The 27,814-nt window shown below is 46.6% G+C and overlaps 1 protein-coding gene across 1 annotated transcript in view; it reads left to right on the forward strand.

Annotated features, from left to right (window-relative positions):
* The window catches only part of BCAM (basal cell adhesion molecule (Lutheran blood group)), a 58,946-nt gene that overhangs the window by 16,087 nt on the left and 15,045 nt on the right, over positions 1-27,814 (forward strand). The window contains exons 2-6 of the mRNA XM_081962552.1: positions 22,355-22,482; positions 22,609-22,825; positions 24,982-25,052; positions 26,528-26,624; positions 27,523-27,705. Of these exons, the coding sequence (XP_081818678.1) occupies positions 22,355-22,482; positions 22,609-22,825; positions 24,982-25,052; positions 26,528-26,624; positions 27,523-27,705 (696 nt within the window). The remainder of the gene's footprint in view (positions 1-22,354; positions 22,483-22,608; positions 22,826-24,981; positions 25,053-26,527; positions 26,625-27,522; positions 27,706-27,814) is intronic.

Consider the following 27,814-nt stretch of genomic DNA (forward strand, 5'->3'; position numbering starts at 1 on the left):
CAAGCGGGGGCTATAAAGCTTTTCCAAAGAGGGGAGAGGGCAACCAAGGATTCTGTCTCATCTACCACTGGGTGCAATTGGCAAACGAGATACAGTTCTGATTCACTCTGAGGTTTACCATCTCAGCTGCTATTTAGTCGAGGCTTGGCTGGAACGGACTTCATCTTCCACATCTGATCTCCTCTCCCAAGAGATCTTGGCTCCATCTGTAATGAGGTGTAGCTATCATTGTAATACCTGGTGGCTTCTGCAGGGCTGGGTCGCTGTGGGGAACTGGGAATCCCCCAGGGTGTTGATGGCAGAAGATTGCTCTCTTTTTTTCTTTTCGTGTGCAAATCTGCCTCCATCCTGGTTGTCTTTGTGTAGCCTCGATGGCTTTGCAGCAGGGAGTCTTCTGCCTGACCCTGTCGATATTCCTGAAAAGCCAGTGCATTAAAAAAAAAAAAACTCTGGGCATGCACCGCTGTGTTCTTTGTAAGGGGGCCTCCGGAGCTGATGAGATTGGTCTCCCCAATATATTTCCAGGCTGAGAAGCCAAATTTCACAGCTACATCTTCAGTTTTTGTTCTTCTGATAGGAGAAACATTTAAGGGTACCAGACAGTTCCCAGAAAGCCAATGTAAGAGGAAGTTGCTTCCTATCAGATCAATCTGTTTATGCACAGTCCTAGGCTGCGTCAACAGAGGGATAGAATCAAGATCACGTGAAGGGTTAATACCACTTTATAAGGCCTTGGTGAGGCCACATTTGGAATACGGCATCCAGTTTTGGTTGCCACGATGTAAAAAAGATGTTGAGACTCTAGAAAGAGGGCAGAGAAGAGCAGCAAAGATGATTAGGGGACTGGAGGCTAAAAGATATCAAGAACGGTTGCAGGAATTGGGTGTGTGTAGTCTGATGAAAAGAAGGACTAGGGAAGACACGATAGCAGTCTTCCGATATCTCAGGGGTTGCCACAAAGAAGAGGGAGTCAAACTATTCTCCAAGGCACCTGAGGGTAGAACAAGAAGCAATGGGTGGAAACTAATCAAGGAGAGAAGCAACTTAGAACTAAGAAGGAATTTCCTGACAGTGAGAACAATTAATCAGTGGAAGAGCTTGCCTCCAGAAGTTGTGAATGCTCCAACACTGGAAGTTTTAAAGAAGATGTTGGATAACTATTTGACTGAAGTGGTGTAAGGCTTCCTGCCTAGGCAGGGGGTTGGACTAGAAGACCTCCAAGGTCTCTTCCAACTTGGTTACTCTATTCTATTCTATTCTATTCTGAAATCTTTTACAAGTCCTCGGGCACCTGGAATACAGTAGAGATAGTCCTCAACTTACAACCACAATTGAGCCCTGAAGCACCTCTGCCTTCAGACGGATGTTTTTAATAGCAGAGGACAAGGCTTACGGCTTATTTGTTTTGCTTTGTGTGTTTATTTTGTCTTACTGGAAGACTAAATATTTGGATTGACGGGGGGCAAAATGACAAAGGTAGCTTGGAAGCCACCGATAAAATGCACGCATTCCTCTCTCTCTCTCCCGCTGATAAACCTTAAGTCCTAAGACTTTACTTGTGCAACGCAGCAAGGACCCAATATTTCAAGTCTTGCGTTGTTCAACCTTGGCAACGTGAAGATGTGCGGACTTCAACTCCCAGAATTCCCCAGGGAAAACAGAAATTAAACTGGGGACGCACGGATTGGTAAATTCTAGGTTTGACAAGCGGTAAGGCAATGTGGAAGATCACCCGATTCGCCAAAATTGCAGACAGATTTGGGGTTCAGACCTTTCCAATTACCTGCCCTGGTAATTTGGAGGCTCTTTTGTTGGCTTTGAAAGAACCTTAAAAACCCACAACAGCCTTTAATTGCAGATTTTAACTGCTGGCTCTAATTGTTGAGGTTAATCACCTATAATTATGCTTTAATTGAGGGTTTGCATTGTGGATTTTAGCTTCCATTGTAAACTACCCGAAACCTGAAGTTAACTTCACATCAGTTTGGCCATTTATCTGATGTAGTTGCAGCTCACCAATTCTATTTTTTTAAAAATAGAATTGGAGAACCATTTTGACAGAAATGCCATAGACTTTCTTGCTTGAGCAGGGGGCTGGACTAGAAGACCTCTAAACTCCCTCCCAACAGTTAAAATGTGTGAGTTTGAAAAAGGCTACGAGATTTCTTCATAACTCTCATAATGGGGGATCTACTCCTACAGTGCAGGTAGTCCTCGACTCACGACTATTTGTTTAGTGACCGTTCAAAGTTACAACAGCCCTGGAAAAAAAAATAAAGAATTATGACCGGTCCTCACACTTACAACTGTTGTAGCATGTATTTATGAAGGTTGCAGCAACCCGGGATCTAATGTTCTCCACTTGCGACCTTCCCAAATGGCTTCCGGTAAGTGAAGCCGGATCCTCTTAACGACCGTGCGTTTCATTTAACAACTTGCAAGCGATTCAGCTTCTGCGTCGATTTGCTCGACAGGAGCCCAAAAAAAAAAAGGTGTTTATAAAATTGGACGCCGCTCTTTTAAGGGCTGCTTTGTTTTGCGACAGAAACTCTTGCCTCAACTGTGGTCGTAAGACGAGGACTTCCTCTACTGCCTTCAGAGAGAACGACTGGAGTGTTTTCCTCGCTTCCGTCTACAGTGTGGGTTTGCTAGCCGTGACCACGATGGAAACTTTGAGAGAAACAATTGAGCGTCTGAGGTTATTTGCAGCAATGACTTCATTTTTTTTTTCCTCCCTAAAGGAAAAGAAATCGTCTCGTTCCTCTTTCCTTTTGAAAAGGGGGGAAAAAACACCTATCTTTAATAGCTTTCTCTTTCACTCCCTTAATGCATTAAACCACCGCTGTCCGGAATAGCTTTGAAAAACCACAAACCAGCCAGCGTTTCTCCATTTTACTCCCCTGCGCTTAAAAAACAACAACCCCAAAACAAAAGAAAAGTAAATGGACTGGTTATTGCACGGATTAAAACGGGCTCAAACTTGCCTGCCTGGGGTGAGCATTCTCTATATGACATAGGGCAGATTTCAGCTTTCTAGGGAAGATGGACTCCCAACAGCTATGAAGCTGGCGGGGATTATGGGAGTTGGAGTAGAATGTGCTTGGGAGGCCCCTAAGTAAGGGAGCAAGAGACCGTTTGGTGTAGTGGATAAAAGGCGTCAGGCTACAGATCGGGAGGTCTTAATTCTGCCTTAGGCTCAAAAGCCAGCTGGGTGACTATGGGCCAATCACCAGGAGACAGGGAGTTCTAGTACCGCTTTAGGCATGAAAGCTACTGGGTGTTGTGGCCCACCAGTGGAGCTGGCAGCAGATTGGGACAGTGAGGAGGTTGGGGAGGCACATGGGCCAGTCCTGGAGTCTGGGGAAGGCTCTGTGTCGGAGGCAGAGAGGGAGGCCAGGGCCGTATGCCAGTTATCAGCTGCCTTTAGAGTCAGACATCAGTGAGGCAGAAGAACAGCTGGAGCCTGTTCCCAGTGTGCGCATGCACAGAGTTGCTACACAAAGGGAAGAGCTAAAGGACAGGGGTCGACTTGGGAGTAAGGCCACAGGTGGACGATGAATGGCCCCTCCCAGAGGAAATAAAAGAGGAGCGAAAGGGGAGTGGAATTTGCAGGAGACCATTCGTTCGCTTCATTGGTTCGTGACTCTCTGAGACTCTTTGCCAAGTTTTGCAGCCTGTCAGCTCTCCAAGCCAGATAAGGTCTGTGACCATAAATCCTCCTTTGAAAGACTTTGCCAGCTGTGAATGAGCAGAATTCACTGTAAATTAATAAAAGTGTTTTTTTGCTGGGATAAGGAGTTTGTTTCATGCTCTTGGGAAGCTTCGCTCAGAACACTGGGTGACTTTGGACCAATCAACAGGAGACGGTGAATTCTAGTCCCGCCTTAGGCATGAAAGCTGGCTGAGTCACTTTGGGCCAATCACCAGAAGACTGTGAGTTCTAGTTCCACCTTAGGCATGAAAGCCGGTCACTTTCAGCCAATCACTTTCTCCCAGTCCTAGGAAGGAGGCAATGGCAAGCCACTTCCGAAACACCTTGCCCAAAATACTGCCAGGAATGCTCCAAGAATCGGACATAGTTGAACAAAAAGGGGTGGGGGGGGAGGAGGCAGCATGTTTTAAGAACCCTTATAGAGTAGTGTGCTTCAGAAGGTTGTGATTTACAACACACATTCCCGGCGGGTGTGATGGGACCTCCTCGGAGTTGCAAACAACTTAGCGGAAGGTCACCAATGTTTTCTTAAAGCTAAATCAGCCTGACGCAGGCGAAGTCAGTACGCTGTCAACACTAGAGACGGGCTTGGCGCTTTTGTGTTGCCTGCACAAGCGCTGGCAGGCCGTTGCAATAACACAACCTTGGCGAATCCCATGATACGGGGATTAGAACGCAAGCAGGCAAACTGTCTCTTTATTTCATGCCCCTTGAGCTTAAACCGTGAGTTTTATTCACGGGGCAGGGATCGGTCCCGCCAATTCATTTCTGGCTTTTTTGGAGGGAGGGGGGCAGGTGTTACCGTCACCGCAACGCTTGAGAACTCGGGATTTTTCCGCCCCTTTCCCAACATCGGTTTCTTCATTGTTTTGTAGATGTGACAACATTGTTTTGTTCCATCGCACGGTGAAGAAATGTTTAGCACTTCTTCTTTCTAAGTTGGGACCGTCGATCTGGCCAGATCTATTTTGTGGGCCCTTGGCAAATTCTCGTTTTCCCCGTCTGCGCAATGCGTTTTGGGTGTTATCAACCAGTGATCTCATTATCCTCCGTGTGTGTTTGTGGTGAAAGTGCTTTTTCAAAAGGCAACTGGGATTTCTTGTTTTTTGTCCCCTTCAAAAGGTTTCACTTCTCCTCCAAGAAGCTTCTTCAGTTCTGGAACTGAATTCGAACTAGAACTCACCCTCTCCTGGTGATTGTTTCAAAGTCACCCGGCCGGCTTTGATGGCTAAGGCAGGACTACAACAACTCACTGTCTCCTGGTGGTTGGCCCAAAGTCACCCACCCAGCTTTTATGCCTAAGGCAGTACTACAATTCACAGTCTCCTGGTTTTTTTTAGCCTGATTTTTTTAACCTTTCTAGATCAAACTGGCTCTGGTATCCAAATCTGAAGTGAATGGGACTTCAATTCCCAGAATTCACCAGCCAAAGGGATGTAGGCCAAAAGCCTCTATGCCCGTGATGGCGAACCTGTGGCACGCGTGCCAGAGGTGGCATGCAAAGCCCTCTCTCTGGGTACGTGCACCGTCACCAGGTGCTCTTATCTCTTCTGGTTTCCATCTCATCTTCAGGGATGCCAAAGCGCTGGAAAACAGCCAAAAAATGACCAAAAAACTCAGACCATTTTCTGGGCTGTTTTGGGGGCCATTTTCAGGGCGTTTTTGGGCCACAAAACAGCCTGAAATCGGCCTGGAAAAATGGCCTGAAAATGGCCCAAAAACAGTCTGAAAATAGTCTGAAAAAGCCCCCAAAATGGCCTGAAATCAGCCTGAAAAATGGCCCCAAAACAGCCTGAAAATAGCCTGAAAAGGGCCCAAAAACCAGCCTGAAATTGGCCTGAAAAGTGGCCTGAAAATGGCCCAAAAACAGCCTGAAACCGGCCTGATAAAATGGCCTGAAAATGGCCCAAAAAACAGCCTGAAAGTAGCCTGAAAAAGCCCCCCAAATGGCCTGAAATCAGCCTGAAAAATGGCCCCAAAACAGCCTGAAAAGGGCCCAAAACAGACAAAAACCAGACCATTTTCCGAGCTGTTTTTTGGGCTGTTTTCAGGCCAGTTTGGGGTCAAAAACAGCCTGAAAACGGACCGAAAAATGGCCTGAAAACCAAAAACAGGCCTGTGTGTGCTGGCCAGCTGGTCTTTGGGTTTCTGGCATATGCAAACGCATTCCATTTTGGGCTCTCGGTGCCCAAAGGTTTCTCCATCGCTGCTCTATGCCATTGTGGTCGATCTGTTGAAGCTGTGAGCAGGGAAAGGTTGATGTTGTGATGGGGTGGGATAGTCCTCCGCCCCAGCTGTCACCAGTCTGGCCCCCTGTCCAGCAGGACCTCCGCTAATAAGGCTGATCCGTCACTCCCCTTCATCTTCCCCGCCGGGGGTGGCCTGGAGGAGAATCAGCAGCCTGGACCAGGCCGCTTGGGGGAATGGCAGTGACGGCCGGGCTCAGGTGTGCCTCTGTCCGCCTGCTTTGCCAAACGAACAGTGCCGGTGCAGAAGACAAATGCAGGTACCAAACACAGAGAGTCCTCTGCTTACGACCACAACTGGAGTCAGAATTTATCTCGTTAAGCGAGACACGTTGTGAAATTTGGCCCGTTTTATGACCTTTCTTGCCTCGGGTGTTAAGTGACTCATTGCAGTTGTTAAATTGGTCGCCCCGTTGTTAAATGAATTTGGTTTCCTCCTTAATTAGGCTTGTCAGAAGGTCGCAAAAGGGGATCGCGTGACCTCGGGACACTGCGACGGTCATAACTGTGAAGCAGTTGCCAAGCGGCTTAATTTTGATCACGTGACCATGCGGTTGCTGGAACGGTCGTAACTGTGAGAAATGGTCATAAGTCACTTTTTCAATGCCGTTGTAACTTTGGACGGTCATTAAACGAACAGTTGTAAGTCAATCCGATCTCCCCATTATCTCTGCTTGGGCATCGCAGCCCTCATAAATTCCTGCCTGTCATCAAGTGCCCGAAGTTTGACCACATGATCATGGGGAATGCTGCAATGGTCATAAGTGCGAGGACTGCTCATATGTCACTTTTTTCAGCACTGTTTTAATTTCAAACTGACACTAAACAAAAGGTTGTAATTCAAGGACTACCTGAACCCAGATTGCATGAGGGTTAAAATCGTCAGTTCTCAGCAAGGAATGTAACCTACAGGTAGTCCTCGACTTACAACAATTCATTTAGTGACCGTTCGAAGTTACAACAGTACTGAAAAAAAGTGACTTATGACCATTTTCCCCACTTATGACCATTGCAGCATCCCCATAGTCACGTGAGTTACATTTCATAGGCTTGACTCACATCTATGACGGTTGCAAGTCCTGGTGTCATTGTGATCCCCTTTTGCGACCTTCTGACAAGCCAAATTAAGGAGGAAACCAAATTTATTTAACAACAGTGCGACCAATTTAACAACTGCAATGAGTCACTTAACAAACTCAGCAAGAAAAGCCGTAAAATGAAGCAAAACTCACTCCACCCATTTCTCACTTGGCAACATCAGTTTTGGGGCTCAGTTGTGGTCGTAAGTCGAGAACTGCCTGTATGGGATTGCCAATTAAAATAAAGGTAGGGGGAAAAATACGACTCCTAAAACAGGCAGCCCAAATTGCTTGAAATTCCTCCTCCTTATTTTGAAATGATGAGCTGCAAATATTGACAAACAGTGCAGTGCTAAAACTCCGTGGCTGCAAATGAGGTGCAGATTTATTCTTCCAGTTGCATAATAATTATTGGCTGGATTACCTTGCCGGCAGAGCAGAGGACTCAGATGTTCAGTGTTGCTGTCCCCCCCCCCCCAAGTGTACCTAATAGGAGCTAGATAACAATATCTCCTTTATGACTTCTCTTCCTTCCAAAGGCAGAAATATACAGCAGAGTTGTCCGGGCAGAACAGAGAAGCCCCTATTAGAATTTTATTTCATATCAGACTTTCCGTGCCGAAGGCTATTCAGCTACCTGTCTTTTCTATTTGGCAGGCAAGGAGAAAAAAAAATTACTCCTGGTCAAAACAAAAGGGGAAAGCACGAAGGGCCTCCAGCCCAGGCAACGTAGATAAATATCGCAGAATCAGTTCTTTGTCTGCAAATACGAACCGCCTTCGCTGATGCTTAGAATTAAGCTCGCTGGTGGGATACGATAAGTGGGGAAGGAGGGCTTTTTGCTTTTTTTCTGGTTTCACATTTGTTTTTATTGAGTTGTAAGATAAACTGAGATGCAAAACGCAAAAGTAAATAGGAGGACGGTGGGGTGGAAGAGGGGGAAGAGGAGTGAGGAAGGGTAGGGGGAAAAAAGAGAAAAAGACACATCGATTTCCGACTCGCTCTGTTGCAGTGAAATAAGGCAATTAATCTCAAATCACAACTTTTTTTGTTTTTTTTTCATAATAATAAAAAAGAAGCCATTTCTATAAAGAGCTAAACCCCAAATCAAAGTTTCATTCTTTTCCCCTTCAAGCACAACGTTCAGCAGGGGTTTTCACGTGGAAACAAAAGTACTGCTAGTCTTTTCTTTCATCAAAATAGCCATTTTTGCCGTTTCAGCCAACTCCATCACCTTCCCTGCAGGACTTTGCGTTTCAAATGCTGAGCCACCGCACCACTGGAACCCCCCCCCCCCAAGTTTTCTATTTTACTTGCACAACAGCCTTGTGAGGAAGGAAAGAGGGGTCACTCTTTGCTCCTTGGTCTGCATTAAATACGGAAGTAGTCCTCGACTTAACGACCACAGTTGGGACACTGAAATTCCACTGCTAAGCAAAGGAAGGAGGATTGCGCGATGGGATGTCTTATTCTACAGTCTTTCGCCATTGGTGGTTAAATGAGTCACGGAAGTTGTTAAAGCAACCACGTGGTCATTTAGTGAATCATGCTTCCTCCGTTGACTTGGGAGCTGGCTGGGAAGGTCGCAAATGACCCCAGGGTGCCCTCAACAAAAATACCTTCCAGCACCCAAATTTTGACCCTAGGGATGCTGTGAGAATCCCAAGTGTGGACTTGTAAGTCACTTTTTTCAGTGTTGTTGTAACTTCGAACAATCAATCAATAAATGGTTGTAAGTCGAAGACTATTTTGTGCAGTGGTTGAACTGTCATTTCAAGAATTCTTGGAATTGTGGCATATCAAGCACTCTATAATAAACTTTAGGCAGGTCTCACAGACAGTTCTCAGGGTTGGAGTTACTAATAATAGTGGCCTGATTTAAAAAAAAAAACTCTTTTAAGGTATCGCTTTGTTTATCTACCTTTGACCTGCTACGGTGTCTGAATCAGTGGTGGGATTCAAAAGTTTTTACTACTGGTTCTGTAGGTGTGGCTTGCTGGGCGTGGCATGGCTTGGTGGGAGTGACGGGAAGGATATTGCAAAATATCCCAGGTCAGCTGGGACTCAGGAGGCAAAGAATAGATGGGGGTGTGGCCAGCCAGAAGTGGTATTTGCTGGTTCTCCGAACTACTCAAAATTTCCGCTACCAGTTCGCCAGAACTGGTCAGAACCTGCTGAATAACACCTCTGGTCTGAATGCTTGTGGCTCCATGTTATTTGGGAAGCAGGCTATGATGACTTGTTTACAGTTAATCCAGTTATTAAAAAATATCCTGGTTTATTGTAATCTGTGGACAAAGTCCATACAGGTTGACAAGGCCGCCATTGAAACCAGAATACCCATTGCTACACAAAGTGGTTTTTAAGTGAGTCGCATCCAATTTTGTGGCCTTATTTGCCAGGGTTGTTACCCGAATCTTTGCAGTTGTTAAGTGAATCCGGTGGTCATTAAGCGAATCCAGCCTCCCTTATTGACTTGGCTTGTCGGGGAATCAGTGGGGAAAGTTGCAAATAGTAATCACGTGATCTGGATGTTCTGAGCGAGGCTTCCCAAGAGCATGAAACAAACTCCTTGTCCCAACAAAAGCCTCTTTTATTAATTGACTGTGAATTCTGCTCATTCACATCCAGCAAAGTCTTTCAAGGGAGGATTTACGGTCACAGACCTTATCTGGCTTGGGAGGATTTACAGTCACAGACCTTCTCTGGCTTGGAGAGCTGTCAGGCAGATATCTGCCAAACTTGGCAAGGAGTTTCGGAGAGTCACGAACCAATGAAGCGAACTAATTGTCTCCTGCAAAGTCCACTCCCCTTTCGCTCCTCTTTTATTTCCTCTGGGTGGGGCCATTCATCGTCCACCTGTGGCCTCACTCCCAAGTCGAAACCCTGTTCTTTAGCTGTTCCCTTCGTCTGGCAACTCTGCACATGCGCACACTGGGAACAGGCTCCAGCTGTTCTTCTGCCCCACTGATGTCTGACTCCGAAGGCAACTGATAACTGTCAGACAGCTCTTTCCCCCTCTCTGCCTCTGACACAGAGCCCTCATCAGAGCCTTCCCCAGACTCCAGGACTGGCCCATGGTCCTCCCCAACCTCCTCACTGTCCGAATCCGCTGCTAGCTCCGCTGGTGGGCCACAACACAACTGCAGTGATTCACAACTGTGCCAAGCAAGGGGCAAAACTCACTTAAAACCCACTTAACAACAGAAATCTGGGCTCACTTGCGGTCGTAAGTCGAGGACTGCCTGCCGTTCTTTGACCACCTCCAACTGCCTCTCATCCACCCTGTAACTGGACACAACATCTTGCCAAAGGCCTTCTGCTAGGGCATCTGAGTTTGCTTCACAGACATGGGTGCAAAATGCTTTTTTTTTTTTTTTTTGCTCGGCCACCCACAAGGCTGGGAAGGAGGTAACCTCCTAGCCTCGGCCAACTCAAATGCCAGCTTTTGTTTGTTTGTGGGCCAGCCTGGGGGAGAAAGGGACAAAGACCATCCCAGTCACGGACACTCAGATTTGGCTCAGCCCGCTTTTATCAGCAGGGCGGCTTAAATTGATGTCGCGCGTAAAGCTTTCATCTTGGGGGGAAAAAAACTGTTCGTTTAACCTTGCAAGCCGGGGGTGGGATGGTTTGCTTTTTCAACCCAGGTGCAAAGCTGATTGGCACGGAGGCCAGAAAACCTCAGCGTGACTTTGCCACTTGGGATTTGCGCAGGCGTTTTCCTGCCCCGAATGGGTTTCCCTTTGCCAGAGAGACTGCCAGCTCATTCTTTCCAAATCAAACTTTCCACATGGATCGTACGAAGAGCTCGTTCGCCGTCGCGATGGCCGCATTTTCGTGCCCAGATTTCACACCGTGGAGGGCGCCCTTATATCGAAAGACACTAGGCGGCTTGTCCGTCTTTGCCCCTTTTCTTTAGGATAGTCTAGGGCAGGGGTCAGCAAACTGCGGCTCTGGAGCCTCGTGTGGCCCTTTCCTCCCTCTGCTGTGGCTGCATCACCGGTCGGCGCCACAATTTTGAGAGGGGGGGCGGGAGAGAAGCGCAGTGCGCCAGGAGAAAACTCTATGACAAGGGGAGAGTTTTCCAGTTCTCTCCACCATTGATAGGGCTTTCGGTTATGACAGGTAGAGGGAAAAGTACGCCACGCTAGGAGGAGACTGTGTGGTGGGGGAACTGAACTTCCGGTCAGCTCCAGAATTGAACGGGGGGCTTCCGGTTAGGACCTTTGTGGTTCCCGGTGTTTTCTTCTCTGTGGGAAACAGGTCCAAACGGCTCTTTGAGTGTTTACGTTTGCCGACCGCTGGTCTAGAGCAGTGATGGCTAACCTTTCTGTCCTCCCGTGCATGCGACTGTGTGTGTGTCTGTGTGTGCGCCCACACCCATAATGCAATATGCCCCGTCCCCTGGGCATGCGTGCACAACACACACACACACACTCCCCCACTGCCTGCTCCCCGTTTTGGGCCTAGCAGGTTTCCCTGAAGCCTCCTGAAACCAAAAATGGGGCACGGGGCTGGGGGGGAGGGGGGATGCGCAGCAGAGACCCGAAAATTAGTTGGCTGGTGGGAAGCGTGGGGTGGCATGCGCAGGGGAGCTGAGCTGGGCGAAGCGTGCCATGGGTTTTGCCATGACGGGTCTAGGAGGAGAAAACCCAAATCGCCAGAGGAAGATGAGAACTTTGCCGGGTGGGTTTAGGGGAAGGAATGTCAGGTGCTCCCAGGAAAATCAAGCAAGATGGCAGCACGGTTCGAACCCTCGGCCGAAAAACCTACTCGGGAAGTTGGCAAACTTAAAAAAAAGAAAGAAAATAAGATGGTTTTAAGACTTAGGAGGATCAAGTGCCTCCATTTAGGAGAATTGCCTGAGTGAAAGCACAATTTAGGGCTGTGATGGCCAACTATGGCACATCTGCCTGAAGTGGCACGCGGAGGTCCGCTCCACTGCCCATGCACGCACTCTTCCCAACGGCCAGCTAATTTTCCGGGTCTCTGCAGCGCATCGCCCCATTTTTGGTTTCAGGAGGCAGCGGGGGTACCATGCCCACCTCCCGTGGCCCATTTTTTTGTCCCAGGAGGCTTCAGGGAAGCCTGCTAGGCCCAAAATGAGACGCATGTGGGGGAGTGCGGAGGGTGGGGGTGGTGTTGTGTGCGCATGCCCGGAGGGGGGAAGCACATTGTATTACGGGTGTGGGCACGCACGCATGCACGCACACGATTTCGGTAAGCGAGGACAAAATGGTTAGTCATTACTGATTTAGGGCATAACTGTGTTAACTTTAAGATGTGTGGACTTCAACTCCCAGAATTCCCCAGCCAGCTTTGCTGGCTGGGGAATTTTGAGAGTTTGATGTCCACACATCTTAAAGTTGCCATGCTGCAAAAACAACAACAGCATCCCCAATTTAGGACACAACCCTGCAAAGGAAGATAAGAAGAATCCTAAAAAAAAACCCAACCTACTTTTGGCCTTGGTTCTGAATATTCAGAACGCAGAACCTTGGATTCAGAGCGCTTTCCAAATATTCACGCCAATGAAAATCTATCTTTAGCCCAGGGTTTTCAAGGATCCGGGTGGAGTTTGGTTTCCGTACTCAAGATCTCTTTTGAAGCTACGGTTATTATAAGTTGAGCTGTTGATGTGTCTTGTCCTTTTGGAGGAGATGAAAGGAGAGCAAAAACACTGGCCGTGTTTCAAATCGTGCTTTAGGCTTAGGTGCTTCCGAGTTACCATTTTTTAAAAATTATTTGTTTAGATTATTTTTTTCCCAACGCTGCCTTGAGGACTTTATATATAACTCAAGATGGGAAACATACCTAATATTCTTTTCTCCTCCTATTTCCCCCCACAACAACAACAAGCCAGCGAGGTGGATTGGGCTAAGAGAGGCGGACTGGCCCTAAGTCACCCAGTTGGCTTTCATGTTAAGGTGGCACTAGAACTCACCATCTCCTGGTGACTGGGCCAAAGTCACCCAGCTGCCTTTCATGTTTAAAACGGGACTAGAACTCACAATCTCCTGGTGATTGGGCCAAAGTCACCCAGCTGCCTTTCATGTTTAAGACGGGACTAGAACTCACAATCTCCTGGTGATTGGGCCAAAGTCACCCAGCTGCCTTTCATGTTTAAGACAGGACTAGAACTCACAATCTCCTGGTGATTGGCCCAAAGTCACCCAGCTGGGTTTCATAGCCAAGGCAGGACTAGAACTCTCCGTCTCCTGGTGATTGGCCCAAAGTCACCATCCAGCTTTTGTGCCTAAGGCAGGACTAGAACTCACCATCTCCTGGTGAGTCACCACCATGTCCAAAGTCAGACTAGAATTCCCAGTCTCCTGGTTTCTAGCCCTTGCCCCTTCACCACTACACCAAGCTGGCTTTCCAGTTATTTTCCAGTTTAACTTCTGCCACCAATTTTTCCTGATAATCTCCCATCCAAACGTCAACCAGATCCTAACCTACTTAGCTTCCAAGTTCAACCAGCTATTGCTATTATCTGAAAGCACATTTCCCTGTATGCCACGTGACGTTTTGGAAGGACCTTTTATTAATCTAGCATCGTTATTCTAGGTTTAAATCCCATTATGTGCAAGTTTGGGCAGGAGGTAGCACTATGGATTATGATGGAAACAGACTTGGATAGCACTTAGAAATTGCTACAGTCTTCTGGTTAGCATTCAGGAAAAGAAGGTAGTCTGTTTTGCATCAATTAATAGGGCTGAAATGGACATATAGTGGCTTCTTACAACCTGCCTTTCTACAATTTGGGGGGGGGGAATCACTCTAGATTTTTTTCACTGCAAAAAATAAGGATCCTTTGGCAGCTTCCAAACTTTATTACGTCTGCGTCTTTTTTTGATGAAGTGCAGGCCTCTGATATTATGGACCAGGGGTCAGCAATCCGTGGCCGCATGTGGCTCTCTCATGCCTCTGCTGCGGCTCCCTGTCACTCAAAATATGCGTCACAACTGCCGAGGTGCGACACCCACCGGCACGCGATTTATTGAGCTTTTTGACCCCCAGTTGGCCAACTATGGATAAATCCAAGAAAAGTTTTAGAAAGAAACAGGACGTTGAATTCAAGTACATAGGCTAGTTTTGTGGCCACTCAGGAAATAGTTAGGCACTGGAAGAGTTTTGTGGCTCCCGGTGTTTTTTCTGTGGGAAATGGGTTTAAATGGCTCTATATATCTGTGTGTATGCGTGTGTTGTGTTTGTGCTGATAAATAAATAAAGGGAGACTAGTATAGATCTATTTCAAGCTATTTAGCTCTCATCAGCTAGCCATACCCTTACTGGGATTTGAACCTGGGGCTGTATTACATATTAGGCAGATGTATTAGCCACTAAGTCACAGGCTCTCCTCCTTATCAGCTATATTTGGGCATACCAGGGGTTGTAACACACATACATACATACATACATACATACATACATACATACATGCATGCATGCATACATACATACATATATGATGGTCTCTCACCAGTAAGTGGAGGAGAAAAACCTTCAAGGAGCGAATCTTGGCTCTGGATCTGGCTTTGACAGTTTCAGATGGCTCATGTGCTTGTTGTCGGTTTCATTAAATTTATGATAGCTGTCCACTCCAGCAGCCTGGGATCAGCTTCGACCGCCACATTAGCAAAAAGCCTTAAAGCTGGCTAACCTGCAGCTGTTTATGCATAATTAACCTCATCTGCATACAATTTAGATGGGCTCAGTGGGGGGGGGGGGGAGAAACCGAGGCTAGTGCCCCGGAGACACAAACTGCATCGCATAATTGCAACATTTCCACAACCGCCTTTGTGCATTTTCCATGGGGGGGGGGGGGTTTGTTGTAGAATAAGACCTTCCCTTTCGTGCCTTAAGAAGCCTAGCTTAAGCCACAAATCCTTGGGGGCTGGAGAAAGCTGGACCGTTTCGTTTTGTTAAGTCTCTGTTAAGAGTTAGTTTGCAAAATAATTCTTTATTTTGTGTGTTTGTGCTCATGTTTCTTCTTTCTGAGTCTGTCTGTCTGTCTGTCTGTCTTTATCTATCTATCCATCCATCCATCCATCCAAGTACTACCCAACTTCTCCTCCTCCTCCTCTTCCTCTGTCTTTTCTTCTCCTTCCTCTTCTTCTTCCTCTTCCCCCCTTTTCTCCTTTCCTATCCTTCATCTCTTCTCCTCCTTCTCCCTTTCTCTTTCCCCATCCCTCCATCCCTTCTCCTCAAACCCTTGTCCTTCCTCCTTCCTCCTCCTCCTCCTCCTCCTCCTCCTCCTCCTCCTCCTCCCCTCTCTCTCCTCCTTCTCCTTTTCCACTCCTTCTCCTCCATCCCTCCTCCTCCTCCTGCTTGTCTTTACCCTCCTTCTCTTTGTCTTCTCCTCCAAATCTGGAGCTAGGAAAATCAAATTTTGAACAGCTGCTCCTGGTTATTATTTACTTGCCAAACGTTTGCAGCCAGGGAAGTTCAAAAACTGTCCCTTGAGTTCTGACCACCGAGAAGCCTCCGGCCAGCTGAGAATAGCCCTCCATTTGAAAGCTTTCAGGAAGAAGAGGCTGCTTGCATCTAAAGGAAGGAAAAGGGCTTAAGGGGTGGGAGGCTCTATGGAATGCATGGCATCCTTCTGGGCCTGAATCTACATGGCTTAGAGCAGTGTTTTCCTCAAGCACAGCAACTGTAAGATATGTGGCCATCAACTCCCAGAATTCCCCGGCCACTGGCTTCGAGGCCTCGTTTTTTTGCATTCAGCATGTCTTAACCTGCAAGGGGGGAAAAGAAGCCAAAAGCGTTTAGTTCTTACTCAATTCCTTCTTTTACTCAATTTTCCTCTTCTGCCGAGAACCTCGGGCCAGGTTGCATGTTTTTATTTTTTTCTTTCCTTCTCGTGACCAACGTCCTCTGGTTCTTGAAATCTCATAAACCCGGGATATTGCAACTATCTTAAATATCAGTCAGTTTACTCCCATGTCCAAATTTTGATCCTGGGGATGCTGCTGCCACAGCCATAAGTGACATTTTACAGTGCCGTTGTAATTTTGGAACGGTCCCTAAACGAACTGTTATAACTCAAGGACTACTGGTAGATATAAATAAAGATGCTTTATCCAAGGTGCCTGGATTGGTGGAAAGCAATTTTATCTGATCACCTTGGGAGAATCATATTTTGGGTCAGGATTAGAATTGAAGCAACCAAACAAGACAGACACAGACTTCACCGGATAACTAGAGCTGCAGAAAAAACAATGGCTACCAACCTGTCTTCCATCAAAGACCTGTTCACTGCACCAGTCAAAAAGTGGGTTGTGAAAATATCTACAGATCCCTCACATCCTGGACATAAATTGTCTCAACTCTCCTACCCTCAAGACGAGGCTATAGGGCACTGCACACCAAGACAACTAGACACAAGGAGAGTTTTTCCCCGAACGCCATCACTCTGCTAAACAACTAATTCCCACAACACTGTCAAATTATCTACTAAGACAGCATTACTATTATTCTTCTCATCCTTCCTAATACCTATCTCTTCCCACTTATGACTATAACCGTGTTGCTTGTATTTTTACAATTTATATTGTTTTATTTGTTTCCTAGTATGATTTGATTGCTTATTAGTAACCTATGGCAATCACTAAGTGCTGTATCTGATGATTCTTGATGAATGTATTTTATTTTATTTTTCTTTATGTACACTGAGAGCATATGCACCGAAGACAAATTCCTTGTGTGTCCAATCACACTTGGCCAATAAAGAATTCTATTCTATTCTTATTCTTATTCCTATTCCTATTCCTATTCCTATTCCTAATTCTATTCCCTACTCTACTCTACTCTACTCTACCCTACCCTACCCTACCCTACCCTACTCTATTCTATTCTATTCTATTCTATTCTATTCTATTCTATTCTATTCTATTCTTTCCTATTCCATTCTATTCTATTCTATTTTCTATCCTCTGTTCTTTATTCTCTATTCTACTCTTCTCATCTCTTCTCTATATTCTCTTTTCTTCTATTCCATATTTCTACTCTACTCTACTACATTCAATTCTATTAGGATCTTTATAAAAGAGAGCTGAGAATATGCCCACAACATACCCTCCCTCCCCCCCCAAATGTTCTGCCAAATGAGTTTATCTATCTCAAACACAGGATGTCAGAACACAAACTAAAATTCTCGCAAGGGAGCCATTTTTAGCAGCAACCTTGAATGCTTCAAACCGTGCCCTTCCTCTCTCTTAAATCAAAATACAATCAGGTTTCTTGATCGCAGCCACCGCTGGACTTCAACTCCCAGAATTCCCCAGCCAGCATGGCTGACTAGGTAATTCTGGGAGTTGAAATCCACCCATCTTAAAAGTGGCTGAGATTTGAGACACGTCGCGGTAGAAAAAAATTCCCCGGAAATAAGTCCGAGGATGAAAAGACTGAGAAAGAATAACTTGCAACGAAAACTTTTCTTCTTTTCAAGTCAAAATGCAGTAGAAATAGCGTTTTTCAACTCAGCAAAATGGCTGGCTGGGGAATTCTGGGAGCTGAAGTCCACTTGAAGTTGGTGGGGTTGACCCACACACTCGTCGTGACACGTCCAAAGAAAGTACTTGGGATGGGAAGCCTGTGCAGGAATATTTGCAACTAAAATCTTTCACCGGGTAGCTCAGCCGCTTACACATCTTTGCCGCAGGGCCTGTTGGCGTATTAAAATCCTCAGAGGTGGCTCCGATTTGAATAATGCTGGGAAGAAACGTGTTTTTAATTTGGCCTCCCTGGTCTTCCAGGGCTGGAAGGTTTTAATGCAATTCTCTCTTCTCACTTTCCTTCTGAGGATAGTTGGGTGGAAAATAAAGTAAGCCTGCTGATGTTTAAATCCAGGGGTGGGGAATGATGGCTCTTTTATGACTTGTGGACTTCAACTCCCAGAATTCCTGAGCCATCCCTCCCTCTCCTTCCTTCCTTCCTTCCTTCCTTCCTTCCTTCCTTCCTTCCTTCCTTCCTTCCTTCTTTTCTCTCTTTCTTCCTTCTCCCTTCTTCTGCCCTTCCTTCTTTCCCCCTCTCTCCTTCCCTCGCCTTCCTTTGTTCCTTTCTTTATTCCTCCATCCCTCTCTCCTTCCTTCCTCTCTTCCTCCCACACCTTCCTTCGTTCCCTCCCTCCTCTCTTTCTTCCTTTCCCCCTCCTTCTGCCCTTCCTTCTTTCCCCCTCCCTCCTTCCTTTGTTCCTCCCTTCTTCCTTCCTCCCTCTCTTCCTCCCTCACCTTCCTTCCTTCCATTCCTCCCTTCCTTCCCCCTTCCTTCCTCTACCCCCTTTTTCCTTTCTTTCTCTTTCTCTTTCTTCTCTTTCTCTTTATTTTTTCTATTTTTCTTCCTCTCTATTCTTTCCTTCCTTTTCTCTTCCTTCCTTCCTTCCCTCTCTCCCCCTTCCTTTCATTCATTCATTCTCTTTCTTTCTCTCTCTCTCTCTCCTCTTCCTTTCTCTTGTCTTTCTTTTTCTTTCTATTTTTTCCTCCTCTCTTTCTTTCACTATCTTCCTTCCTTTCTCCCTCCCCCCCTACAGTCCACTTTGCCAGCTGCTTCCCTGGCTCTGAGGAGTTTCTGGGCACCTTGCCTTGCTAGAATTCCCCTTCCTGCTCTCCAACGGGGGGGGGGGGGGGGGGGAATGAAAGCAGCCCCTCCTCCTCCTCTTCTCGCCCCCCCCCTTTCCACCCACCCCAATTTGGAGGGATTTATCTGGGAACAAAGCCCTGAGTGCCAGCCTGGAATCTCAAGCAGCTGCTCCTTGCTCGGCTGCTGCGGGGGCCTTTCATAGCCTGGATTGCCTCCCCCCCCCTTTCAACCCCCCCCCCCTTTGCAGAGGCAAAGAACTGCTTTATTTCTCCTGCCCCCCCTCCCGCCCCTCCATCCCAGCCCATATTTATTCAAGATTGCCTTAAGAGGGGCCAGGGGCATATAATAACTGTCTGCCACTGTATGTAAGAGAAAGGGGAAGGCTGTTGGCTGGGCTGGGGTGGATTTGCCGGAGTTTAGCACATCCATAAGGGAAAAAGACAGAAGTTTCTTTCTCTCGCGGTTTGGAGGAAGCCTGCTGGATCGTACGCTCTGCCTTCAAAGCACTTTGGGAATACTTGTCACTGTACAGGATTCTGCCTATTTCCACCGTCAAGAAGGGAAGATTTCAATAGAACTGCCAAACAAGTCCTTCTTTCGCTGTCCCGTTAGTTTGGATGTAATTTTTAGCATGGCTAAAATTAGGAGCTTCTTCCCTTTTCTTTTCAAGCCCTTAAAAGTGAAAATCTAGAAATTGGGACTGGCAAGTTTTACAGCACCAGGCCTTGGCTGAATGTTAATTATCTATCTATCTATCTATCTATCTATCTATCTATCTATCTATCTATCTATCTATCTATCTATCTATCTATATCTATCATCTATTATCTATCTACCTATCCCATCCATTCTATCTCTCTCTCTATCTCTCTCTATCTCTCTGTCATCTCTCTATCATCTATCTATCTATCCCATCCGTTCTATCTATCTATCTATCTATCTATCTATCTATCTATCTATCTATCTATCTATCAATCATCTATCTATCATCTATCTATCTATCTATCTATCTATCTATCTATCTATCTATCTATCTATCTATCTATCTCATCCGTTCTATCTATCTATCTATCTATCTATCTATCTATCTATCTATCAATCATCTATCTATCTATCTATCTATCTATCTATCTATCTATCTATCTATCTATCTATCTTTTATCGTGAGCTCTTGGACCGGAGACCACGAGGAAATACCAAAATGTAAATGTAAATGTAAATGATAGGTGATGGATGGATGGGGAGAGAGCAATGGATGGATGGGTGTATGATAGAGGAATGGATGGATAGATAATGGAAGATAGACAGACAGACACTGCATGCCTTTTGCAAGCAGCTGGTGCCTCGAGCTGCATAGATAGACCTCTAGTCTCATTGATGAACCTGGCCTTTTGCAAGGGATCAGGCTAGATTTTGGTGAGAACCTAGTGATCTTTCCGTGTTGGATCCAGCAGCTTGGAAGAGAAGGTGAAAAGATCTCTCCAAACTGCCAAAGCTTGAACAGGGACCGTCAGATCCTCTGCACTAGGCCACAAGTAGATCTACTACCCACCCAGGGAGTAAATTGCAATTCATATAATCACTTCATTTCAATTTAATTTAAATTTGCCCCGCCCTTCACTATGTTCCCACTTCTGACAGTTTGCAAACCGAGCAGCGGCTACCGCTGGGCGCAGCCCCAAAACTTGGGCCGCTTGATTTGTGCGAGCTGAAAAATCTTGAGGGTTTTTGGCGGGGTGCGCCAGCCTTTTGAATGGAGCACCGGGCATTGTTTTCTGTGGCAAAGGAAATGCAAAATGAAATGATGTGCATTTTCCATTTAGAGACGATTGTGTTCTTTAACTGGACGGGCCTTTGCAGCAGGGATGCTAGATATTTTTAGCAAGGCTGAAGGAAAAGAAGCTGAGGTTACTCTCCAGCTACAAAACCTGGGAAGGCAGGCAGGCTTTTGAGCTGCCATGTCCCGACAGCCGAGAGAGGACACAAAACAGGGGCAGTTTGCACGTTTGGGAGTGAATTGGCCGCAAGTCCAAAACTTAGCAGAACAAAAAGGGAACTTTTCTTTTTTAAGGGGAAAAATAGACAGTCTTGTCGTCTCGGTGAGGAATGACAGACCTCACCATCTACTTTTGATATATGCAGAATTTAGAGCACTTTTTTCCTCAACTTTGGCCGTTTTAAATGGGGTGGACTTCAACTCCCAGAATTCAACTCCCAGAATTCAACTCCCAGACTTCAACTCCTAGAATTCAACTCCCAGACTTCAACTCCCAGCATGGCTGGCTGGGGAATTCTGGGACTTGAAGTCCATCCATCTTAAAGTGGCCACGCTTGAGAAACACTGATCTATAGAGACTGTCAATTGGTTCATTACAGCTAGTCCTCATCTTATAACTGTTTGTTTAGCGACCATTTGACGTTACAATAACCTCGGGGGCGGGGAAAGTGAGAACTGGTTCTCACATTTACAACGCTTACAGAATCCCCACGGTCACACAGTAATAAAAAATCGGGCGATTAGTAACTGGCATATATTTATGGGTTATATGAGCATCATGTGTGACCTTTCCAGATGACATCTGACCAGCAAAACCAATGAGGGGGCAGGGAACCACATTTTCTTAATGACCTTATGATTCAACTGCAGAGATCCTCTTAATAATCATGACCCCCCAAAAAGGCCATAAAATTGGGCAGGACTCACTTAACAACCGTCTGTGCTTCGCAACAGAAATTCTGGTCCCCAATATGGTCGTACGTCAAAGACTTAACAGGGGAATTGCAATTCAGATCTTCTGCTTTGCTTCTCTGGATCCAAACTTCTTTGGATTGTAGTAACCACCGCAATGGGGTAGCTTTCTAAGGTTGTAATGTCCTGAAAAATTCCTAAGGCAACAGCATTGAAAACTTGACCCAAATTAGACAGAAGGACCAAGTTAGTCAACCGTGGTCTTGCTTGGCTGCTATTCTGACCTGGGCTTCCATAGAAAGCAGGAAGCAGAGTCTGGGTCCTGGCAAAACCTCTTTTATTTACGTGACTGTGAATTCCTTTCCTTCACAGTCCGCAAGGCTTGGCAAACAGTCTTTCAGAGGAATATTTATCAACACGAACCTTATCTTGCTTGGAGAGCTGCCAGATAACTAGTTTCCAAACGCAGGGCAAGGCAACACTTGGCACAGAGTCTCTTATAGTCGCAAACAGAACTTTCCACTCTTGAAATGACCGAAGGGACAAATTGTTTCCTGCAAAAGCCCCCTCCCCGTTCGTTCCTCTATTGTTTCCTATGGGAGGGGCCAATCACCTCCAAGGTGTGGCTTTACTCCCACGTCGACCCTGCTTTCTGAGTTGTTCCTCTGCCTCACTGCTGTCTATCTCCCTCTCCGCCACCGATGCAGAGCCCTCGTCTGAACTTTCCTCAGCCCCCATGTTCTTCCCCAACCTCCTCACTGTCCGGAACTGCTGCCAGCTCTGCTGGCCACCAGCGGGCCACAACAGCTGCTGACTATCTCAGAGTCTAACCTGTTCATCTGAAGGGTGGTCCAGTCAACGGGAGAGAAGAAGCAGGAACTAAGCATAAATTAGGAAGCAGTTGGTGATCCTATCACAAGATATCTGGAAGGCCTTCATGCCAACCAGAGCTGGACTTTGAGGGCTTTCTTGGCCAAGCAAGGATCTTTTGAGGTCTTCGGATGTTTGTTGAGTCCTTCTGATGGCCTTTTCTCCTCCCCTGCAGGATGTCAGGCGAAGGTCCAGGTGTCTATGGTAGCCGAGATGGAGGTGGTTATGGGCCAGCAGGTGCCCATTTCCTGCCCTTACACAGTGATGGAAGAGCAGGATTACCTCCTGGTAGAATGGTTCACTGTGAGTATTGTGGGTTTGCCAAGGATTAGAGGGCATGGGCGTGCCGGGGTCGTGGATGAAATCCACCTCCTCTGTAGGAGCAGAGGTGGGAGAAATCCGTAAATACGTCCGTATGTCAAACTTCAGATGGACAAGACGGGGCGGCAGCAACAGCGTGTGGCCTACAACGACAAGGGTAAGGTAGGCGTGGACAGAGGAACGGAGTATACGGAACGGGTCTTCATGGATGCCAACAACAGCCTGGTCATTACTGCCATCGAGGTGAATGACGAAAAATTCTTCTCTTGCCAAGTGACCAGCAGTTCCGGAAGTGACACCGGAAGGACCCAACTCAAGGTCTTCGGTAAGAGAATTTATATTCATTGTTTATATCCCGCCGTTATTATTTCTTATAAATAACTCAAGGTGGCAAACATTTAATATCCCTTCTTCCTATCTTCCCCCACAACAACAACAACAATCCTATGAGGTGGGTTGAGCAGAGATAATGGAATGAGCCCAAAGTCACCCAGCTGGCTTTGATGACTAACGCGGAACTAGAACTCATTGTCTCCTGGTGATTGGCCCTAGGTCTCCCATCTGGCTTTTGTGCCTGAGGTGGAACTAGAATTCACAGTGTCCTGGTGATTGCCCTAAGTCACCCGTCCTCCATTCATGCCTAAGGTGGGGCTACAACTCACTGTCTCCTGGTGATTGGGTCAGAGATTCCCATCTGGCATTCATGCCTAAGGAGGTACTAGAACTCACTTGTCTCCTGGCGATTGGCCCAAAATGTCCAATCTGGCATTCATGCCTAAGGCGGTACTAGAACTCACTGTCTCCTGGTGATTGGCCCAGAGATTCCCATCTGTTATTCACGCCTAAGGCGGTACTAGAACTCACTGTCTCCTGGCGATTGGCCCAAAATGTCCAATCTGGCAATCATGCCTAAGGCGGGACTAGAACTCACTGTCTCCTGGTGATTGGCCTAGAGATTCCCATCTGGCAATCATGCCTAAGGCGGGACTAGAACTCACTGTCTCCTGGCGATTGGCCCAAAATGTCCAATCTGGCAATCATGCCTAAGGCGGTACTAGAACTCACTGTCTCCTGACGATTGGCCCAAAATGTCCAATCTGGCAATCATGCCTAAGGCGGGACTAGAACGCCCCCTCCCCTGGTGATTGGCCCAAAGTCACACACACACCTCGATTTTACGCTGTCCCTACAATCCCGTTCCTTTTCCCCATCTGCAGCAATCCCCACCTCTCTCCACTCGCTTTGCTTCATTCGCTTTTGCTCCCTGATGGGATTCGGAGAGATGCTTAAAAAAACCCAGCAGGCGCAAACAGAAGCAGCTGTGTTTGCCCGACACCTTTATTGCTGACAAACGGAAAACACTCAATCATTTCCCATCCTTTGACCAAACAGCAATGGTGGAACTTAAGTTCCTGTAACCCTGCTCTGGTTTATTACTTTCCTGGCTGTTTTTTGTGTTTTCTTTGATGGGAAGGTTTGTTTTATAATGTTGTGCCAAGCCAAAGCTTTGGATTTTCAAGTATACCTCAACCAGGGGGCATTTAGAGCTCTGTTTCTCAACCTGGCCCACTTTAAGATGGGTGGACTTCAACTCCCAGAATTCCCCAGCCAGTCGGCTGGGGAATTCTGGGAGTTGAAGTCCACCCATCTTAAAGTGGCCCAGTTTGGTTTAGAAAAGTGTCGGCGAGCCTTTTCGGCACCGAGTGCCAAAACTGGAGCATGTGCGCAGGGGAGCCTGTTCCCAGTGTGCGCATGCGCAGAGTTGCCAGACGAAGGGAACAGCTAAAGAACAGGGGTCGACTTGGGAGTGAGGCCAGACGATGAATGACCCGTCCCAGAGGAAATAAAAGAGAAGCGAAAGGGGAGTGGAGCTTGCAGGAGGCAATTAGTTCACTTAATTGGTTTGTGAGTCTCCGAGACTCCTTGCCAACAGATATCGGCCTGGCAGCTCTCCAAGACAGATAAGGACTGTGAGTGTAAATCCTCCCTTGAAAGACTTTGCTGGATGTGAATGAGCAGAATTCACAGTCAATTAATAAAAGGGTTTTTTGTTGGGACAAGGAGTTTGCTTCAGGCTCTTGGGAAGCCTTGGTCAAAACTAACTTCCTTCCTTCCTTCCTTCCTTCCTTCCTTCCTTCCTTCCTTCCTTCCTTCCTTCCTTCCTTCCTTTCTTTCTTTCTTTTCTTCCCTTCCTCCACCCAACACAGCCAAGTGACTTACAACTCTAAACTTGTAAAACGATTAAATCTATTTTTTTTAAAAAATAATCACCTAAGAGTGAAGCCAAGTCATGGGGGCTTAAACAATCTTGCTTTGCAATGGAGGGTTTGGTTGCCGTGTCGTTCATAGCTGGAGGAACATCTGTATTTCAATGGAGGAAGAAATTTTGCCACCTCCGGATGCTGAGACTTAACTAAGAGGCCTGTCGCCTATTTTGCACGCTCTCTGGATCTCTCTCTGACCGATTGGCTCTCTTTATAGATCCACCCGAGCCCCCTGAGCTGACGCAGAACTCCGGGACGCTCTCTGTCACTGCTGATATTGCTTTGGAGGTGAGTTTGTCTCTCTTTAAATGCAGGGAGGTTTTTTACAGTAGTCCTTATTTTATTTTATTTTTCATTTTCATAACGTATAATCATATGTATACTATTATATAGCCAACATTGTATTGTATTATTAAATGTTTACATCAATTTGTCTTACCATCAACTCCCAAAAAACAATTATTGGCTCTTCTGCTCTCCATTTATACCCTATCTATCACTTTCTTCTCCCTCTCTCCTCCCACTCCCTACCTCCTTTCTTCCCTCTGTCGTCCTTCCCTTCTCCACTTCCCCTTCCTCTCTCCTTCTCCTCTCTCCCCTTTCCGCTCCTCCTTTCTCTCCTCCTCTTCCCCCCTGCCCTCTCTCCTATCCCTCTCTTCTTTCCTTACCTCTCTCCTCTACTTCACATTCTTCAACTCATTTACTTGGTGTACTTCAGCTTCTGAGTAAGCTCCATTTTATGTTGATGGTATTCATAATTCCTTTTCAATATACATATTTAATTTTGACATGTATCTTCCTCCTCCTTTAAAAAAAAATAGAACAAAAAAGTATACATATATAGTCATTGTGCTTTTAATTGCATGATATTTATGACTTGGGGGGGGGATTTTAAAGATTCTTTGTCCGTAACGATTGTGGAATGAATACCGTGTGTTTCCCCGAAAATAAGACGGGGTCTTATTTTCTTTTCACCCCCCCCCCCCTTTGAAATAAACACTTGGCCTTATTTTCGGGGAGGTCTTACTATTTTGAGGTGCAGGAGGTGGCGGGCGTGGTCACCCATGGCTGCTGCTATGTTGCAATATTTTGGGGGGAGGGCTCATTTTCGGGGAGGGGTTTTCTTTAGCGCATGCGCTCAAAAGCCCAATTGAGCTTATTATCCGGTGTCCAGGGAAACAGGGTACATTCCCACAGGATGAGCATATAACCCCAGGGTCATCTTTGGGGGTGAGTGGGGGGATCAGACAACTCAAAATAATAGCTAGGGCTGTGTAGTCAGTGCTTTCCCTGTTTTCATAAGCGTGAGATTCATGATAAAAAAGGCAAAGTTTTGGTGATGGAATAGTAGGCGCCATCTTGATTTTTCACACATACACACCCATTGTGGAAGTCCCAGGGCAGCGGGGGGGGGGGATTCACTTAGGTTTACAACTGTGAGCATGGGCATGTGCTCACTTGTGTTGTGTTGTGCATGCATGCGCCTTCCACACATGCATGCTGCCTTTCGCGCATGCATGCTGCCTTTTGCGCATGCATGCTGCCTTTGGCACATGCACTTTGCTTTTGCGCATGGCATGCACCCAGGCGCGTGGAGTTGAAAACAAGGCTACCTAGACCGTTTTGGAGCCAGGGAGATGAGCTGGCCCACCCGCAGTTGCCGCTACTGGTGCAAGCGATACCGGTCCAAAGTGGCTGAATGCCACCACTGTCCCAGGGCTTGTTAAGGCCTTTCTAAGCAGCCGCCTCTTCTCCTTTCTCAGATAGCCACATGCATGGGCAAAAATGGCTACCCTGCGCCAACCGTCAGCTGGTACAAAGATGGGCAGTTTCTGAATATTACCACCGAACACAACAAAGGTAAAGAAGCCGTTTCTTTCTTTGTTCCTTGAATAGAAGGAGGGGCAGCCAGGTATTCCCCCCCCCAAGCGGTCTCGGATTGACAGACCCATAAAGAGACACTCTTTAAACTTGGACGTGCAATAGGAAAAATTGGCAGAGAAAGAGGAGGGGAGAGAGAGAGAGAGAAAGAGAAAGAGAGAGAGAGAGATGGAGGGACAGACAGACAGATGTAAATGAAGAGAGAGAGAGAAAGAAAGAAGAAAGAAAGAAAGAAAGAAAGAAAGAAAGAAAGAAAGAAAGAAAGAAAGAAAGAAAGAAAGAAAGAAAGAAAGAATACACAATTGCACCCGCCCACTTGATTTGTCCGGCCTGCAGCCATCTTTTCTTTTGGATATTTGGCCTTCCACACTTTCTATTATTCTACTATGCATTTTCTATTGTGGGAAAATGGGGGCGGGGATTGTAGGAGTTAGATGCTATGTAGCCATAACAAAATTCTTTCTAGAAAGCCAAGGTCATCCTTCATCTTTGCACCTCTGCACTTGATTGGAACTGGATGGGTGGAACTGCCAGCATGGCAGTGGAAGTTTGGACCATGGGATGGACTTGTGGATGTTGGGGCAAGATATTAAACTTTCAACTGGGTGGGGAAAACTGGGAAGCTTTCAGATTCGGGTTTTCCCAGATGTTGCCAACATGGCTCTCTTAATAAATTGGAACTTTGGGCAATACTTTGCCTCGGACTCTGATTTAATTGTGGATGATATTTGGAACCCTGACATGATTTTTGTTTTCCTGGAGCCCACAGAGGGGGGGGGGAACCAACAAAACCCCCACCTTCAGCCTACACACGTTTGAAACGGTGGGCGTTATCTATTGCGAAGCTCATCTTCGTCGTGTTGTCTTTCCTCCCCAGAACTCTACGAGGTGGTGAGGACAGTGAAGGAAGCCTCGGGACTATATTCCAGATCAAGCGTGCTCTACATGCGTCCCAAAAAAGCAGATAAAAACTCCATTTTCCAATGCAAAGTCAGCTACAAGATGCCAAATGGGGTAGTCAGCACGGAGGAATCGCAACCTTTCAATCTCACCTTGCATTGTAAGTGGGGGGCAGGGGTAGGGGGCTCTTGATTTTGTTCTCCTGTAGTCCCTGGCTCCCCCCCCCCCCCCCCGGACAAAGCTTTTCAGGAGGAGGGCAGTGAACACAA

This window comes from Natrix helvetica (genome assembly GCF_964273705.1).
Source record: "Natrix helvetica genome assembly, chromosome: 9".
Taxonomy (NCBI): domain Eukaryota; kingdom Metazoa; phylum Chordata; class Lepidosauria; order Squamata; family Natricidae; genus Natrix; species Natrix helvetica.